Genomic DNA, 20091 nt, shown 5'->3' with positions numbered 1-20091 from the left:
CATGGACTCTAGAGCCTCAACAATCGCAGCGTCATTCTTTCCACTAGCCATCACTACCTACATCAATTAGATAAGCCAATCGAATATAGTGAGACACTTAGGGAAGTGAGAAACTAATTTAGTTCTACAACACTAACACAATAATGACCATAACCACAAAACACATAACAGAGTAAACAAGGAAACATAGCGAACATGTAACACATTTACAGTCTGATTGGACAGACCAGCTCTGATACCACTAATGTGACACCCTAAACCCCAAATAATAATAATAAAATCTTATTTTTAAAACAGTGAAATTCTTCAAATAAATAAATATACAGACTTCCAAACATATTTTATTTTTTTATTAAGGTAAACAATATCACGTAATCATAAACCTGTCACATAAATCCAAAATTTCCATCAAACTTAACAACTCGAAATCATAATATCAGACAACAAAATCCTTTTTGAAGTACACATACATCAGTTTAATATTAAGTGCAAATGTAGTCCCAACCCGATGTCACTATCAGAGCAGGAATTCCCAAAAATAAAATACGTTCAAAAATGACATTAACAAAAAGGTAGATAATAAAAGTCTTCAAGATAAGATGGCTTCCTACACTTCGAGAGTGTTAGTCTTCATTTGTAGCTTGCATCTTGTCTGCGTCCATCGCAAATGCCAAACAAAAACGAGGGGTGAGTATCAAAATTATGTAATAGTATAAGATAAACGAGGAGAATACGCAATTAGTCAAATCAACACAAATAGAAGAAACACTCAAGATCATATTATCAAAGGTTCATCTAAATCAATCATAATAGAGCAGTCACAAGGATGAAATGATATGCATGTCATATACTCTATACTTCTTCATCATTTGGTACCATTATACTCTAAAGTAATTGGTTATGAGGCCTGATACTATGCCACTATAAGAGTGGATGGATAATTCATGAATGGTAAGGTCCTCATAGATCCATTCAACTCAACTCGATACACATATACGCGACGGTCGGGGTACTCTCGTGTTGCACGATAACTCCCGACCTTAGGGAATAACCCACTAATCCACTTAGGAATTCCCCACTCGAGGTACCCCCAAGGTCTATCAGTCTTACCTTACAGTTCAATTGTATCCCTCCACGATCAGGCTCATTCAGTTGTACTTTCCTAAATCACTAGGTTTGTCAGACACTCCCTATATGATGATAAAATAGTCCTAACTCCAAAATCTACAACACACATCTTAGACTTACTCGATCATCACAACTCAATATGTTTCACAATTTCATAAATAGGTGGCACATTCAAATGAATTAAATAGGTGGCACATTCAAGTAGTATCACAATTTCAATCAAGTAACAAGAACACTCAAGCTCATATCATTCATACAAAATTACTTAAAGGATTATGATTATGGTTAATGACTAATCTGTGTTTTAGAGTGAATTCATATAAGAAAATAGATTATTAATCATTAAGACAAAAAGGAGAAAAATCTGATTCAAATCTGGAAGATTGGAATTCAAAATGATGACCTCATAAGAGCATGAAGCTTCAAATCTGCATAATACTCGTCCTCACCAAAACAAATGTTTTTTATTCATTAAAGAAAGGCACAACAGTATTAAAGAATGAATAAATAAAGCATTTAAAATAAAGAAAGTCAGAAGGCAAAAGAACAGGTACGAGGATGGCCAGTACTACGTAAAAGGATGGCAATACTATATTGGAGGACGGTTTTATAAAGTCCACATCAATCCTAAACGTTAAAAGCAACCCATTCTATCATGTGCAAGTGCTAAAAGCATACCTATATATCATTCTTGTATGAATGAAAACAATGTAAAGTCAATCTACAAAAAGGCAACAAGAAACAAACCAAAAATAGAAGTCTTCACATGTCTGGAAGAAAGGAATTTTGAACCAAGTGCAAGAGGATGGCAGTACAATGTAAGAGGATGGTTCTATATTATCAACATCATTCTCAAAAGTTGAAAATGACCTAGCACTTCAACGTTCAGAAAAGTTGTAGCCCACAAAGTCAAAGATATAGCTTTACATGTCTTGAAGAATGAGAAAAGAAAGGGACAACTAAAGATCAAGTTCCAAGGAGTTTGATCCTCCTGCTCGAGGATGGACTGAATCTGTCCAAGGACAGCTAGATGGCAGTTCTGTAAATATGATGAAAGACCTTGGACTTTTTGAATTGACTTTCCAACATTGCTTTAAAAGATCAAGTATCTTCAAGCTATCAAGAGCAAGCTCTTCATCATTAAATACACAACAACATTGCATGAGAGATTTTGACGCCTCCAAGATGGTGCTAATTTGTTGCATCCATATAGCCTCATTGTTTACTTTGGAATTGGAAATGTTTTTTTTACTCAGTATTTTTTCTGTTGACTGAGATGAGAACAAGTTGGATATGGATATAACAATTAACTATCGGATATAGATAAACGGATTTGGATATATCATTTAAAAAATAGGCTTAATTGCAGTTTTGGTTCCCCTATTTTAGCTGAATCGCGAAATTAGTCCCCCCATTTTATTTCTCTCCAGTTTTGGTCCCCAAACATAATTTTGGTCCAAAATTTGATGAAATTTCATTTTTTAAAGTCGTCCTACACCATTTATGATCATGTATTTCAAGTACAATTGTTGCAAATGAGATCTTGAGGCATGGCGTGACTTAAATAAATGCAAAAAATAAAATTTCATCAAGTTTTGGATAAAAATTATGTTTGAGGGACTAAAACTAGAGAGAAATAAAATAGGGGGACTACTTTCGCTATTCAGCTAAAATATGGGGACCAAAACTGCAATTAAGCCTAAAAAATATATACCTTTTTATTTAATCCGATTTCTTCTTAGATGGTTTTGGACTATAATCTAGTGCGGTAAGACTTCTTAACCGGTTATTATGAACTCTCCTAGCCTCAACGACATAACTGCAATTTAGATTGCATTTACTCGTATTGTTGTTAAGTATAAAGGTTTGCAACATAACTATAATTTAAAACTATGGTTACTGCAATACCTTTATAAAAATTTTAAAATCTGCAATATTGCGACATAATTGATATTCAATGAGGATCAATTCTTGAGGGAAATCTCACAGGCTCAAAAATAATAAGAGGTGATTGTTTCTTAAAAGTCTAGCGGTGAAACATTAGCGGTAGTTGAAAAATATCAAAGCCAGATACATTCTTGTTTTAATGAAGAAAAAAGTTATACCGTGCAACCCCCCACTTTTACCTCTCATTCCCCAGTCATGTGAAAAAGACCATATTACTCTTAGTTTCATCTTTTAAAACCTAAAAAAAAAATCACTTTCTTTTTTTCACCCAATTCTTTGAAAGTTTGTAATATTCGAACTTGATCCTACCCACCCCTCAAAAGTTTGAAACCTCTTAAACTAAAAAGTAAGTTAAAATTCGAATATTTCAAATATTCGAAATGGATTTTCCAGATTTTTAAAATGTGATATTCGAAAGTTTGTATGATGCTGAAACTTTCGAAGTACATGTTTGCCATAAATAATGAAAGTCTCGAAAGTTTGGTTCAATTAGAAAGTTTCGAAGCACAGCAAATTTCGAAAGCTTCATAGAATCTCAAAGTTTCGAAATGGAAAACTTTCGAATAAATGAAAGTTTCGAAACATTACAGCTCGAAATTTGGCATGCAAGGAAAGTTTTGAAAGTTTTTCAAAATTTTTGAAACATCTGAAAGTTCCAAAATGAGTTTATGAAATTCCATGCTAGTTTATGAAATATCTAGATATTTTTAGATATTTTATATATATATATATATATATATATATATATATGTATATAAAAAGAAAGAAAAGGAAAGGAAGGAAAACTGAAAGAAAACATAAAATGGAGGAAAACTGAATCTTCTTCCTCCTCCATGCCTTCGCGAACCCATTTTTGTCCCATCCTTTTCTTTGCTTTCTTTTGCTTCAAGAAGAGAAACCCAAGGCTTGGTGGGTGAGAAGACAAGGATTTCTCAGCTTCATTCTTCTCCTTTTATTCAAAAACGGAGAAAAACGGTGTTGGTGTTTTCAAAACCGTCAAATACACACCTCCACATTTATTTTAGATCTAAGCTTTATTTCGTGAAGAGATAGAAGGGGAAGTTGCTCACCTCCATGCTACGGTGCTAGTGAACTAAATTTGGAAGCGACGCTGCAAGAGGAGATTTTACCAAAATTAATCGCGGTGCCGCAATCGCTCGTTAAAGCTACCGTTAAGGTAAGGCTCCTTCCAAACTTTTATTTTTCATTTAGGGACTTATATGTGGTAGGGTGGAAAAGAAATTTGTTAGGGTTGAAGTGTTGATTTGGGGAAATTGAATTTAATGCTTTTATGGGTGAAATTTTAGAGTTGAGTTTTGGTGATATTAATGAGTGTTTTGTGGAAAATGAATTTAACTCATTTATGGGTGGTTTTTGAGGAAATAAAATTTGATGTGTTTGAGTGGTGGGTTGTGATGATTTGTGTTTGTCGTGTTTGACGTGCTCATAATTAATATTATAAATTTTGAGATGTGTTTGTGTGGATTTTGTGGAAAAATGAATTGATGTGATTTGGTGTGAATTATGGATTGAATTTGAGAATATGTCTGAGTATGCTCTGTGTGGAATTTGAAAATCATTAGAGTTAAATGAATATTAAAAATGGAGAATCTTTTAATATATGTGTTTACTTAATGATGGTCGTGAAAATCGTTAGAGTTAAATGAGTATTAAAATGGGAAATCTTTTAATATCTGCATTTACTTAATTGTCGTGGATAGAGTCAGAGTATGCTCATGCATTTCATAGTACATGGCGACCGGATGGGCTATGGTGATAGTGGTGACCGGATGGGCCACGAGATGATTCCATGTGATTTGTTGGTTCATCTTATCCTTGCGGGGATTGTCGCGTCGTATAAGGTCTGCAATAGACTACACATTTTTGATAAATCGTGCTGACCCGTGATAGGTGCCACCTCGGTAAATAGTACTTTGGCCTGTGATAGGCGGTACATTTACCATTTACGTTTTTAGTAAATCATACTGACCCGTGATAGGTAGCACCTCGGTAATTTAGTACTTCGGCCTGTGATAGGCGGTACAATTATGATTTACGGCCCTTCGAGGAGGGTTTTGGTTTGGAATTATGAGTCCATGCATTTTGGCATATACACATTGCATTAGGGTGCTTGGCACGCGAGTCACGTTTGATTCAAGATTATGATTGAGTGTTTGAACTCAAGTGTTTGTTGTGGTTGTGCTATAATTGCTAAGTGTGAATGTTTTGGATTTGTGTGTAAGTGTGATTGATTGCAAAACCTTTTCGAAACTCAAGTTATCATGGTGATTGTGCTATAATTGGTAAGTGTGAATGTTTTGGCTTTGTGTGCAAGTGTGATTGATTGTAAACCCTTTTCGAAACTCAAGTTGTCATGGTGTAGGTTTCGGTCTGTAGAAGACTTGAAGCTTCTTGGTAGGATTAGAGTAATATCAGACTTAGTGAATGTGAATTTAGAGTTGTAAATTGGTAGAATAATGTCAAGAATGTTAGGCTTGATGAATTTTGAAATAATTGCAGCATGATAGAGAAGATTTTATTGACTAATAAGATAAGTGTGTTATATCTATGAACTCTTTAGTGTCAGTTTCGAGGACGAAACTATTTTTAGGTTGATAGAAGGTAAGACCCGCATTTTTTCTTCATCAGGGTCAAGTTTCGAGGACGAAACTATTTAAGGCAGGTAGAATGTAACATCCAGATATTTTATTTTATTTTTATATTTTACCTTATTAGGAGTTGAAATAATTATTCTAGAAACTGTCGGTGACAGTTACTATTGTAATGTGTTATTTTAACTTTTTATAATAATAATAATAATAATAATGATAATAATATTATTAATAATAATAATAATAATAATAATAATAATAATAATAATAATAATAATAATAATAAAGGAAATGGTTAAAAATAAATTTTATGACTTAGGTTGAAATATCACTTTCTCTATTTAATACCACGTTCCCTGCTTCTTGTTTTCCCCATTTGTGTTCCCCATTTCTGCCTTACCCACTGCCTTAACGTTCCCCAATTATATGTGATATAAATGTATTGTGATGTTATGTATTGGTTATGTTTGTGTGTTATCTTCAAAATGAATATTAATAATGGTTGTGCTTGATATGCTCAAATTGTGGAAAATGAATGTTATATTATACGTTGTTGTTATAATGGTTGTGTTTGACATGTTGTGGTTATTCAAGGTGATTACTGTGTCTAAACTAAGTTAGTTTAGGACAAGGTTGGATGATTTTGTGACGCTCTGGTTGAGTGGTCTATATTGTTACTAACAAAAGTGTCTATATTCATGCATTAATAGTTGTGTGGTGCGTCCATAAGTGGTTGGAGCCCAAAGTTGTGTGGTGCATTCATAATTGGTTGGAGCCCACAAATCCTTACGGGGATTTTGAGTTAGTGGTGTTGCTTGGAAGGACCCACGAAGCCCTTGCGGGGGAGGTGATATTCTGGAATCATGCATTGACATATAATCTAACAAATAGGTTGTGCATTTTGGTTGATTTGTATCTTTGGTGCGTTGTGATTTTTAACTGTTAAATGAAGTATATGATTTATTTATATTTTTGTTATGACAACTATATATGCATGCATATTTGCTATGTGTTTGTTATTTGGAGATGACTCTTACATTTGACAGGACGTCACATAAAGTGTTACTTGAGCGAATAACGTCACGGTCAACCCCATAGGAGAAACACGAGGAAGTACAATAGCATGCAGTTGGAGGCTCCGAGATACTTTTGTATCGGGGTTAGACTTGTTGGGTGAGTTTTTCCACAAGTCCAAAGTTTATGACCAACTAGGATTTATGTTTGGGGTAGTTAAATATCAATAGTTTTGACTATAGGAGTCTCTTTTATTTAACGTATTAAATTTACTTTTAGTGATTGTAAATATTTTGATTCTTTATTTTTGAAAATATAACTAAAAATATTATTAACTGATTTTAGGATAAACGAGTATTTAAAATAATTATAAATAAATAAAAGCGAATTTGTATTTTTACGTTTAGAATTCTGTTAGTTAATGTTTCGAAAAAGCGGGATGTTACAGTTGCAAAATTCGATGTTATGGATTGTGAACTCCATTTTTGCTACTGACTTATGAATTAGCATTGTATTCGAATACGACAGTGCAGTTTTGTTAAAAACTTCATTTTTCAACTTTGTTTTATGCATGTTTGGCATATGAAAACCCTTTCAAGGAGTATGCTAAGTTGAAAGGTTATTTTGTTGCATTTGAAATTTAAATGTTACGTGATATTTGTTAATTTCGGTTGGTGACCCTTTACAATTATTGTGGAAATATGAGTTTTGCCGTCAGATGAGAACCAGGATCGTCTTACGGGTTAGTACTTTGGAGACGGACATATAGTTAGACATACCTGACCGAAGCTGTGTTATGAGGATCTTGCGTGACGTGTGGAGATCACTCGAGTTGTATATTGTTTGTAGCATGGTCATATTAGGTGGTTGCATATGGACTAGATGTCTTTCTTTTGTGGGTGTATTTATTTTATTTTGGAAGATTGTATATATGCTTAAAATGTCTGTTAACTTTTCTTTTGATGGGTCAATGAACCACTTTTTAATGTGACGTGGGAAAAGTAGATATTCTTGGGGCAGTGTTTTTATGCAGGTGTCTGCCGAGAATACCTCTAAGAAATAAGCTATCTATTATAGGTCTCATACCCCAGTGTATTTTGATGTTTAAATACTTTAGAATTTTGTTTCAAAAACTATTTCCGTGTTTGTAAATATTGTTGACTTTTGTCATTGTGTTACGACTTAAATATTTTATCAAAAAGTATTTCTTTGCTTTAAGAATTTGTGTTTTTTTTAAGAAAATACACTCGCTTGTTAAAAATCGGAATATTATATCAAATTTACAAAAATAGATGTGTGCCGAAAAATTTGGAAAAAAAATTCTAGTACATGAAAGTTAGGGTTTAAATCCTGAATCATATCAAAACACAGTTGAAAAAAAAAATTCCGGTACACAATTATCAAATTTTTTAAAACACACGAGTTTTGAAATTTTTTTAAGTTTTCTAGAACAAAGTTGAATTCAGTGAAGGTAAATAAAAAATTTTAAAAAAATAAAATAAAATGGATAATTTGTATAAAGTGTGAGGGTAGAAGTATAAATATAGAGTTACATCAAATAATTTTTAAACTTCTCACTTATGTGTGCGGTAGCCCACATTTCCTTCTCATACAAATCTAAAACTTAAAACATTATCTTCCAAGCCGTCTATTTCATTACATTTTCTCTTAAATTATGCAATTTATAATCAACCAACATATATTTCTTAAATAAATTTGTGAATAAGGGATTATTGACATTGCGAGTGACATTACGGATAAGATGTCACACACACAACCTATGATAGAGATGAAGAAATACCCTTCTAATTGCATGCTTCAAAACTAAATCTCCGCTAGTTATCACATAAATTGACATATTTCCTTTCATTTCCTCTACAAATTATACAAGCAACCACACGTATGTATCTTCAATGAAAACCAAATTGTTCAACAAACTCTTCTCCTCCATCAATACTATTAAATTGTCCGTACATACCTTCTCTGGACAATTATTTTTATATTTTGATTACTACTAAATTGTCCGTACATACCTTCTCTGGACAATTATTTTTATATTTTGATTTCTATTGTTGCTCATAAGCTGTTGTTAGTCATCAACACAACTGACAAAAAGGCAGTTTCTTAGCATAATGTGACATATAAAGCTCTTCAGCTCTTTTGGCAACAATCTTAGGAATACCATCTGTACAATCAAAAGCAATAATTTCTGTACAAATACCATCTGTCAGCTTTCAAGTAGGTTTTGTTTGTCCATCAATGCAAGTGGTGCCCATTGTTTTGTGCACAGCGTTCTTGATGTTAAGCGGCAAGGTAAATATTTTGAGCACGTTAGTAGATACAATACCTAGACAGCCAATACTATCAAGAGTTTCAATGATGCTGCCTGCAATACAAATTCATTTTGCATCTTCTGCTTCTCGGCATATTTCATCAACAAGCACAAGGCTCCTTTTGGTGGTTCTAGTAATGATGGATCGAAGTTCAGACATCTCGACCTGTAAACAGATATTAAGAACAATAGGAAGTAAGGTACTTGTGAAATTTCAATTCCATAAAGCAACAGAAAAAAATATAGTTTTAAGGAAAATACTTGTGAAATTTCAATTCCATAGCAATCAACATTATATGATATGATTTAAGGGCAAAGAATGAAACAATAGCAAACCTGAAATGAACTTTTGTGATCAGCTGGACTATCATATGACTTCGTATGAAGCATGATGGAGTCAAAATATGGAATCAGAGCTGATTCAACAGGAACCATAAGTCCACATATCCCAAGTAGTGCAGCAGCACAAATTGACCGAAGCAAACTTGATTTACCACCACCATTTGCTCCTGTCAATAGAAACAATGATTGCATATCAATAGTATTATGCACAGCGCCTCCTTCTGCCATGTTGAACCAATATGGTAATAAACCAACCATCTTCATCTCACAGTTTTTGTCCAGCGGCTTCCCATCCTGCAACAACAGATCAACAAAGCCCATTCATCGCATTATGAATCCAAACAAGTTAGTAATAAAGAACAGATAGCAAATGGATGATAGGCTAGAACACACTAAATATTACGCATCAACGTAAATGTTCCCTGGAAGACATAGTTTAAAAACAACCACCTCACAGAATGTCAGTCAGCCCTCATGGAAGAAAATACTTGGCTACAATTCTTTACAAAAAGAGCTATATGTACTTGAGTTCATATTTGTCACTAACAAATATCAACTAATTAATTCAGCTCAATTGCTATGAAGTATGAAGAACATTAGCATCTCCCTATTTCATCAGATGGTAAAGTTATTATTGCACTTCATTTCACTGTGCATATTATCTATCCTTTGTCTGGTATATAGAACTCAATCTGATGGGATCACAATCTACATCCAAAGCCAAATTCAGCACTATTGACATATACAGTAATAACTTCACTTTGACTGTGATCATTACTTACATGTTAGAGGCATATGAAGATGCAGGTAAGCAGCATGGTTCTAAGGGGATAGCTCACACAAATCGCAGGAATAGAATGCTAACTAATCTTTAAAAAAAATCTGACTTTTTGATCTAGTTAAATATTATAAATTTGTGATTTGCTGTTTTTGTTTTTACCAAAACCAAATATAAGGGGACTTTTGAGAATGCTTACAATGATAACTAGTAATATAAAACGATGCATCCTCAAAGGTGGAATACATAATGGTAGACAAGTGCTTCACACATTGATTGCACGTGTTGTAACTATTACAATTCTGTTATAGTTACTAAGTACTTGTCAGTTACAATTTGGTTACAGCTTGTTAAGCCAACAAAGACCGCATTTCTAACTAGCTCTAACAACTTTAAATGTGAAACAAGAATCAGAGTCAGTTAAAATATCAATTTTTGCGAGGCCATTATCATTTCTCAGTACTTTCTCTCATATTCTATCACTTCCTCTGATTTTCTCTCTGAAATCAGACACTAATGTTGTATAATGAACTTGTTTCAATCCTGAATCGTGATTTCACCAATGCATCCATTTCAAACAAGTCAAAAAATAAAATAAAATAAAGGGATCTAGAAAAATCTAATGATTGATTAGGATTTCATTAACAAAGTCCATCCATCAGTGAAAAGGTTTACGTTCATTCTTGGGCCTAACAACCTAATTTCGTAGGTTTTTAGGAGAGTTATCCCTTGACATCTCCAACAAGGTGATCTCTATCTCCTTTTTTGTTCACTGCAGCAATTCAGGAGTAGCGTTATAAATTTCAAGATATACTAACAGAGGAGCATTCTATCGTGCAAAACCAAAATGGTTTGTACATGATAGAACAGAATATTTGATGTAAGCATCAAAATAGTACACCTGTAACAGAATATTTGATGCAATTTTCCCATAAGACATCAAGTTGTTATACATTACCTCAAGCCCCTGGGATTCTACTATTGTAGGAAAAACCCATTTCCTCTTTCTCCCTTCACTGCAAGATAACAACAAACATAATTAGCATAACACATGCAAGACGACAAGAATGATTGCATGATTTAGGTACTTCTTTCTCATTTTGAAAATAAACGGATGAAGCAAATTGATACAGTAGTGCAGCTCTATCATTGACAATTCAATATTTTAGTATCAAATGATTTTAAGTGACCCTTAAAACCATGTTTCAGTCAATGCACGCTACATATTGACAGATTGATCAAATTAATATCCAATGAAAAAGCTAATATTTTGAAGATCAATGAAATCCACAGTGGTTAGTAAAAAAACATCAACACGCCACCAGGCCAAATACCATTGAATTTTTATCAACAAAAATAAAGAAGAAGCAACTTTAGATGTTTACAAACCTCACATGAGCATATAAAGCTTTGGTAATCACAACTAATGTGGAAGAAAAGACAATGATGTTTATATGGGATTGCAATTCAGCAGAAAGTCCTCTTAGACGTTCTAAAACTCTAGCTTTTGCCTTGGCATTTGCTTCATGGTACCTAAACCAAAATGTTTTAACAGCACATATCATTAAAAAAGGAAAAAGAGAAGTGTTTGACAAAGTTTCAAAATAAAAAACATAAAACACCAGTTTTATCTTTTAATAAACACACCTTGATAACGCATCCTCCACCATCCCAGTGGTAAACAATTCATCACCTACCTTTCTACCTTTAGAATCTACAGCATACTTAAGCTGTTCAATGTGTTCCTCTCCGGGGCTACCAATGCTTAGTGTCGATAAATACCAATGATATGGAATCTTGAACCACACTGCCTTCTGCTCTCGACAATAAAATATTTCTACATTATGATTCCGTACGAAAGCTTTTAGTCCAAAAACTACAGCAGCGAAAACTTCAGTAACCTGAAAGATTTTTGGGACGGTATAAATGAAACATAACATGTCTCTTGGAAATACACTTTACTAGAAAACGGCTATAGACAAGGTGTTAGCTACAGAGACCTACTGCTAAATGCAAGGCCTTGGCTGCTTCGTCCACAGAAGTAAGTACATCATTTATGTGGATTGCTTTTACTCGACCTTTCCATTCAGACTCCATATCCTCAAAAAATTCATCGGGAATAGCTGTGAAGGAGCTGACTTTCTGATCTTTGTTACCATCTAGAGATATTATTTTGTCTATCTTACCTGATGCGATTTCACATCCAGCAACCTGAAGAAAGAAAAAAACATTTGGATTTTAAACTTTTCATAATGTTTTTTTCTTTCTTCAGGTTGCTGGATGTGAAATCGCATCAGGTTGTTGGATTTTAAATTTAAACTTTTCATAATGTGCCAGGAAATTTTCATTGATTATTAAAACAAGGCTTTTCTTCTTTTGTTATGCAACATTATTGCCAAATTAAGGCTGATGATCATTCCAACTAGCCCATCCCTAAGTAGTGTTTCTAGTCATGTTTTGGGGAGCACATATTATACTTTACTTTTTCAACACGCTTAAAGCTTATTTATCGAACATAAAACATATATAAAAAATGAATGATTTATATAAAGTGTTTAATAATTTTTTTTATTTTTGCTTATTATATATTTATAAGTATTACTTATTTATGACATCTTTTTGTTTTAGAAAAAACTGCTCCAGTCATTTTTTATGTTATTTATTTTTGACAAATTAACCTTTTATATTTTTTTAATCATTTAGGTCCTTTACCTTTTAAAACATGAACAACGTTTTCCTTTTTCCATATTTTGTTTAAAAAATGCATGTGTCTGTTACATTAGTGATCTGCCTTTCAGGGGCTTTACGTGGCTTAAACGGTCATGATGTAAAATTCAGTTGAAATAACAAATGTCACCATCTTCTTCATTATTGTGCTTCATGCAGTCCGTTTTGCCCCAATTTTAAACCCTAGAAACCAGAACAATTAAGTGGGCACTGCAATGGCTTCATTCCACAGCACGGTCGAATTAACAAAACCGTACCTCTTCTTGGTTCATTTCGAGTGGGAGGCGTGAAGAAGGAGCACTAGAATGTCAATGTGGTACCAAAGAAATTGTTTGAACAATAACTAAGCAATGACCAAACTGGGGAAGGAAATTTTGGGGTGTAGAAATTATGTAAAGTAAAGGTGTTATTGGTTGTCAATTATTTTGACAACACCCGAGTTAGAGCGTCATACATTATAACATCTATTTCTTGATATTATTTGTGTAGAGGCGTAAAATTGATTCGGGTATTCAAAGTTTGTGCTTCAAACACAAGGTGTAGAGAGGCACGATGGGTAGAATGTGCCTCAGACACAAGAAATGTCAAGGTTGTGGTTGTTTAGATAAGTTGTTTGAACAATATATTTCCTTAAACAAAATGAAAGGAAAATAATCCAAGTTTTGGGGCTCACCAAGGTTTTGAGGTCAATTTCTAACCCAGTAGCCACCCATGTGAGGCCAATTAAATGTTCCACTATTTCTTGGAGCTCAGGGGTTCTGTGCATGTGCAAAATTTCATCAACGACATTCTTTATTCTACAAAGTTCAATATGATTGGCCTCCTTCCATTCAAGTAGCTTTACAATCTGCACAATAGTCGTGACATGCACCTATTTAGGATAGCATGCATCAAGTTTCACTTGAACCTCATTCACAAGTAACAGAAGTAAATAGATAACCTTAGCTGAAGAGACACATGTAAATTCTGGAATTGAGCATGTTACACTGCTCAGAAGTTTACATGTTGCTGCCGAACAAACGCAGAAAGCAATGAGTCCAAAATCCAGTATAAAATATCATAATATTATTATTATATTATTTTATATAAAGTACAATACAAGCTGAGATAAACTGTGCACTGGAAAAAACAGTTGAATTAAGAAGCAAACAAAGAGTATAACAATTGAAAATCACCTTGAATTTTGGATGCAATCTCATAGGAAGGAGGGTTCAAAAGAAGATCCCTAACATACCTGAGAACCCAAATAAACAGACAACGTGAGAAATTTGGCAAGGAATCAAAAACTAATCGCTAAAAGACTATACATTGAGCTACATAAATTATTAAATTTAAAATAAAATGCCAGAAGCAGAACAGGGGACAAAAATAATTTGAAGTGACATTTTGGTACAGTTGGACAATGAATTGTTTATTTCTTTAAATGGTCAAAAATCACCAAGTATAAACAAGTTTAAAACAGTAAACAGACACTTACATAAATTTGGTACAGGATCCAGAATAAATCACCAAAAGACTATAATTTGAGATATATTCAATTATTGAATCTAAAATAAAAAGAAATAAGCAGAACAAGGGAGGTAAATAATTTAAATTGAAAATTTTGGTACAGTTGAGATGAGACAATGAATAACACAATTATCTAAATTACCGAACATTGCAAAATATAAACAAGTTTAAAATATGACACTTAAGTCTCTACCAGCAAGACAATATTATCCACATCCTACAACTTTGATAAACATAATAATGCCTGACCTGAAATCCCTTCCAACATTTTTCCTTTTTCTGTGATTATTTTGGGTGTTAGGAGGGAACACGGGAGCTTTTAGGAGAACTAGATGGGAAAGCATCAAAAATTAAATTTAAAAGTAAAAGTAGATTTAACTCATGTGATTAGTTTCTATTAGATTTTTTTTACGAGAATTTTGAAGTAAAAAAACAATTAGGGGTTACTTTAATTTTTTTTTAAATTATTATTATTCAAGTATTTAATAATTTTTATTTTTAAGAAAATGATTTAATGTAGTTATAAAATATGAGGTTTTTTTATGTAACATTTCAAAAATTGAGGGGGGCGCTCTTGTGTATTAAGTCAAAGTATGTAATAACTTAATAAGTGTATTTTTATCGATTTTACAAAACAAAAATTAACAGTTAAAGAATTAAGTGAGCATAATTAGAAAGAAAAAAAAAAGAGTGGTGTAAGTATAATGCGTGTTTTAAGAAATAGAGGGAATTTTGTGAAAGAAACGTAAATAGAAGAAAAGGTTGAAGTAATTTACTCTAATTAAAAAAGAAGAAATCCCGGTTGTAACTAGATTGTGTATCATGATATATAATGAAAAGGATGAAGATAGAATAAACAAAAATAGTAACTACAAAAATTTTAAACATCGACTTTGGCAATAACTAGCACGGAATGATTTTCAACTGATACATAAAAAATATAAGAATACTTTACTCACAGTACTGGTAATCCAGTGCAATGTGGTAGAAGTAAGACCTCCAACAAAGATGGAATTCCATCTGTAGGAATGACACCTAAAAACGCAGGAGATGCAGATTTATTTATGAGAAAGAAAAAGACTAGTGAGCATAATCAACGTGTTAAGATACCAACCAATTTGAGTAAATGTTCCAAGAGTTAAAGGTTGAGCCCTATTTCCTGAAGACACCGTTACGTTCCGAAACATAACATCATGATCAAGACCATAAAGCTCTTTTACCTATGTTCCAAAGTGAAATACATAAAAAGAATCATACACAACTCATTTATATGCATTACATTCAAAATTAAATAAAAAAATGCAAAAGAGATATTTCCTGTTTAGAATCATACCTTGACAAAAAGATCAGAAATAGGGTTTCCATCAAACCATTCAAAATGTCTGGATCTACATTCTCCCCGCAAGAGGCCCCCTTCACCAAATTTTCCCCGACTAGACGTTCCTGAAATACATTACTCAAATACATGAAAAAGGATGCATGAAACTACAAATATGTCATACATGTGTTTGATAGGAGAAATTGTCCCTAATGTTTCACAGGAAATCAAGCATGGTTAAGTATCTTAAGATACATGCGAGTGGTATCTTGATTCGATAATGAATCGAATCTAATCGATATGAAGCTCTAGTATGTATCTCTTTGGACATGAATGTCATCGATTCATTATGAAGAATCTCGATTCACTATGATGAATCCCGATACAGCATGGGGTATGTAATTCTAATGATATGAGCTTTGCCATGTCGTAGATGTTAAGTCACCATACACGAGTATAAATATTAGGAACTTTGGTCTAACTTTTATGATAAAAAGATAAAGAAAAAGAATAAGAAAGTACAAACCACGAGAGTTCCTGCTCAAAGATGTATGCAGAAATAAGTGATGGTAACGACAAGTTCGAAGCTTAGTAACAACTGCTTCTTCTGTCAAGCAGTCTTCTGAAGAATATGTCTTCATGATCTCTAGGACCATATTAATGCAATATCCCCTTGCCGAATGAGAAATGCCTATAATAAAAGAGGCGTCGTCGAAATTGATCATTCCAATGTAGTTCAAAGATGTACTATTAATGGAGAATTGTGAATAATCAGAAGCAAGCACTAAAACAATTAATTGTCCCCCTCTGATTATGATATACCAACAAAAGACACATATTTTCTCACAAATTAGGAACATCTTACATATATTCATAAGTTTATATTTTTATGATAAAACATAGTGTTTAGGAAAATGACATGAATAACAGAACAATACCAGCAATGAAAAATAAGTTCTGTAAGCAGAACAATAGATCAGAAACAAAATAAATAATCAATGGACCACTTTATCCAAATGAGAAACCCTTTCAAATTGCAACATTGGCATTTAATGGTTTTTCCAATTTAATATAAAAAGCTCATCAAAATGCAGCAAAAGTAAGACAAAACTAATGCTATGCAATTGGCTAACGAGAAATGAAGTGACCAGTTATAAATTATATTAATATAAGTTGCTATTGGAATATTAAAATTCTAATAATCTAATTAGTAGTATAATTAGGCAAAAAAAACTCCCATACCTACTACAGACATAGGTTCAGGAAAGTCAAGATCGTGATCAACCCCAACAAGTCCATATACATAGGGATTTCCCGGATGAGCATGCCTGAAAGTTTGAACATTAAGTCAATCACACAACATACTCAGAAAATCCAAAATTGTTTTATAAAATATTATAAGTTATCTGGAAAAGAAAACAATTCATTTCAATGAGCTCTACAATAAATAAATCTTCAAAAGGTGATTGGAATTACGAATCTATGGTTATAAAAAGCTCGCAGACACTATCATGCACAAGCATACAGCATTCCAATAGAGGTTGTCTTAGCTGGTTAGGACCAACAGAAAAAGGAGACAGTGACAAAAGTTTAAAGTCATAAAGATAGCAAGAAGTGAGAATGTCAAGTAAAAAGAAAGAGACAATTTTCTATATAGTTGAAAAAATTGACAAATAGTAGCATCGTGTAAGGTAGCTTAAAATAGATACAAATATTACTACTATAATATTAATGTAATTGACAACATAAACCATATACCGCAAACATCTTGCTTATTTCCAATTTTGAGTTGGACTCTGTTTGTTAAGGAGGATACCTTAACCTCTGTCCACATACCCTTCTATTCTTTTTCTACCAAAAGAACCAATATGTTTTTTCTTTCTATCTATCGAAACTTTTCTCCTATCCAAAAAGAAAAGGCACATAGAAACATACCCACGGATCATCAACTTTCTAATCACAAATAAAACAAATATTAAAGAAAAAGACAAGTTTTTTTCCTCAATCACACCAAAGCAAGCTCCACCAATTGACATACGAGAGAAGGAAGGAGGACAGAGACCGCTGGCATATAGAGAATGGTGTGCTTACCCAGATACAAAACGGCGTTTCGTGGATTGAGCTTGAGCTGGGCCCTGAACCTCCTCCACAATGCACTGTCAAGCCAAAAAATTGTAAGCAATGAGTATCCGTTAACACGGCAAACATCCTAACAACAACATACAAACAGCATAAATAGGGGCTAGTAATTTTGGGTTTCATTTGAAGGACGATATAAATTGAAAGGCAACAGAAGATAGGATAAACTCAATCATGTAATGATGAAATTAAAATAGGGGAAAGTGGACTACCCATTGAATTGCTGCACTCACCACAGAATAACTATTATGTGTAAGATCATCCAAAGTTTGTTGAAGATTCTGTGACCAAAGAATAAACCAAAGACACCCTTAAATATATAACAAACCGGCAACTAAATTGAACCATAGTTGTATTGAAATACATACAAATTTATCATTATTGGTGCACGCAACATAAAAAATAACACTAAAACGCCTTTAAAATTTAGTTTAGGTGAAAAAATTAAGCTCACATCAGCAAAATAATGAACACTCTGAATATCGATCAAGGTGTCACAAACCATTAACAAAAGTTCAGCATCAATAACCACTCATGGACTAGCAATATTCATAGAATGGCATATGTATATTGTTTCTTGTTGCACAAACACAAGGTATAAAAAAAATGTTACAGAAGCTGTATCACTTTACAGTTACCAATATAAACTAAACAGCTTGAAAACAAGCACAACCAGTCAGTGCATTAATATAAATTTTCTCATCAGAAGATAAAAATACACAACATGCGTGAGAATAAAAATGCCAATACCACAACAGGGAAACCAGCTCTGGGGATGCTATCTGTTCGCAGACCGCCAAAGGGATTTGAACCCGCATATTCAACAAGAATACAAGCATCTATTCCAACAGCTTCATAGAAGTCCCCAACCTGAGCACATAATGGGAAAAGAGAGAGAGAGATAGCAAAAGAAAGTTAGCTACCTAAAGAGTATATAGAGAGAATTATCAAAGTTTGTATTGTGCAAGCAAAAGAGTAAACAGAAATTTGTTGAGAATCGCAATTTTGTTTCCTTTAGACTAAACACATAAATCCACCAACGCCTGACCAAACTCTCATCAAATGTATAAATATAACGTACTCTGCCGAGTAAAATTTGGCGCGGGAATTTTGACTTGAACTGCAACATTTCCAAGTAAAGTATTTCTTCCTTCAAGCTGCACAAACAAAATTTGATTCTTCCATCAATTTCTCATAATAATACCATCAACTTATGTAGGCGGTAACAAATCTTTTCTATAGAGAAAAGAAAAAGGTGGGGAAGAACAAAACATGATAACAGTTTGAAAAATAATAACGATCACCATTAAGAACCAAGTTAAAAAGAAAATTAAAATGAAAATGAAAAATAAAAGCCATCAATTTTATAAGTGCTCACCTTCCATTTTTCAAGTTACAATCCATGCCAAGCAAATTTGAATAGTCAAGCCTTTCAATTAGATGCACTGTTGAGGGCTTTTTGCACATCTGCAACTTCTGCCATAATTTGGAAAGGAACCAAGAAAGATAAAGCAAGGTTGTCTCAAAAGATTCTGTTGTTTATGATCAAAACAATAAAATAAAATAAATTACAAAGTTTGAGGGGAAAAACTAAATTGACTTACCTCATTCCACCATAATATGTGAGAAAGATCTTTATCATCTAAAACATTACTTGCTACTCTGAGCTTCGTGATCACTCTACGGCTCCTTTTTAAAGTTTTCCTATCTTTATAACACAATATCTTCTCTTAAAGCTTGCAATCGATTTGGTCATATGGAGAAAGTTTTCAAAAACAAACCAAATCAACATGGGCAACAAGCCTTTATAAGTTGTTGAGCACCACCAAAATTGAAGAGTAATTGGCTATTCAACCAGCAATAGCAAGGAAGCATGCATGTATTTCCAAGTACAGCTGATAATTCTAATTGGAAAAATATCATTAATAGTTGCATTGAGAATTATCTTCGTTCTCAAATATGTATTGATAGTGACATTTTAGATAACAGTTTCAAATATAATGATAATGATAATGACAGTGACGTTTATAGTTACCTTTGTGGTAAGGTCACAAATAGTAGTCTAAGCAACAGTACTGATAACTATTACAAATGATAGTGAAAAAGAAAGTTTGAATGATGCCGATTTTACTCAAAAATATAAACATTTGTGGGTTCAATTCGAAAGTTGTTATGGATTAAATTATAAGAAATTTTTCAAATAAAAAATGAATATTTGTGAACACTGTGGAGATCATTTGAAAAT

General features: G+C 33.0%; 1 protein-coding gene across 5 annotated transcripts; it reads right to left on the bottom strand.

The window, feature by feature from the left end:
• Positions 1-8485: 8485 nt before the first annotated feature.
• On the bottom strand, positions 8486-19852 carry LOC101499565 (DNA mismatch repair protein MSH1, mitochondrial-like). Of its 5 annotated transcripts, XM_012720110.3 has the most exons (20): positions 19451-19826; positions 19225-19322; positions 18928-19003; positions 18597-18716; positions 18059-18127; positions 17799-17863; positions 16950-17035; positions 16234-16398; positions 15723-15832; positions 15504-15609; positions 15349-15424; positions 14056-14114; positions 13821-13888; positions 13554-13727; positions 12158-12364; positions 11801-12054; positions 11543-11686; positions 11112-11169; positions 9370-9669; positions 8486-9199 (listed from the first exon to the last, which is right to left on the bottom strand). In XM_012720110.3, exons 2-20 carry the CDS (start codon positions 19311-19313, stop codon positions 9101-9103), a joined length of 2325 nt encoding a protein of 774 aa, XP_012575564.1. In that variant the 5' UTR covers positions 19314-19322; positions 19451-19826; the 3' UTR covers positions 8486-9100. The 5 variants fall into 5 exon arrangements, 4 of the variants coding, with proteins under 4 accessions (XP_012575564.1, XP_073222895.1, XP_012575568.1 ...); XM_012720114.3 differs by lacking the exon at positions 8486-9199 and having other exon boundaries at positions 9529-9669; positions 11112-11164; positions 11548-11686; positions 19451-19852; XM_012720112.3 differs by lacking the exon at positions 8486-9199 and having other exon boundaries at positions 9529-9669; positions 11112-11164; positions 19451-19851.
• Between the last annotated feature and the right edge of the window lie 239 nt (positions 19853-20091).

The sequence above is a fragment of the Cicer arietinum genome, chromosome 3, assembly GCF_000331145.2.
Source record: "Cicer arietinum cultivar CDC Frontier isolate Library 1 chromosome 3, Cicar.CDCFrontier_v2.0, whole genome shotgun sequence".
Classification (NCBI taxonomy): Eukaryota; Viridiplantae; Streptophyta; class Magnoliopsida; order Fabales; family Fabaceae; genus Cicer; species Cicer arietinum.
Note: the sequence above shows the minus strand (reverse complement) of the source record. Positions and strands in the feature narration are given on the sequence as shown.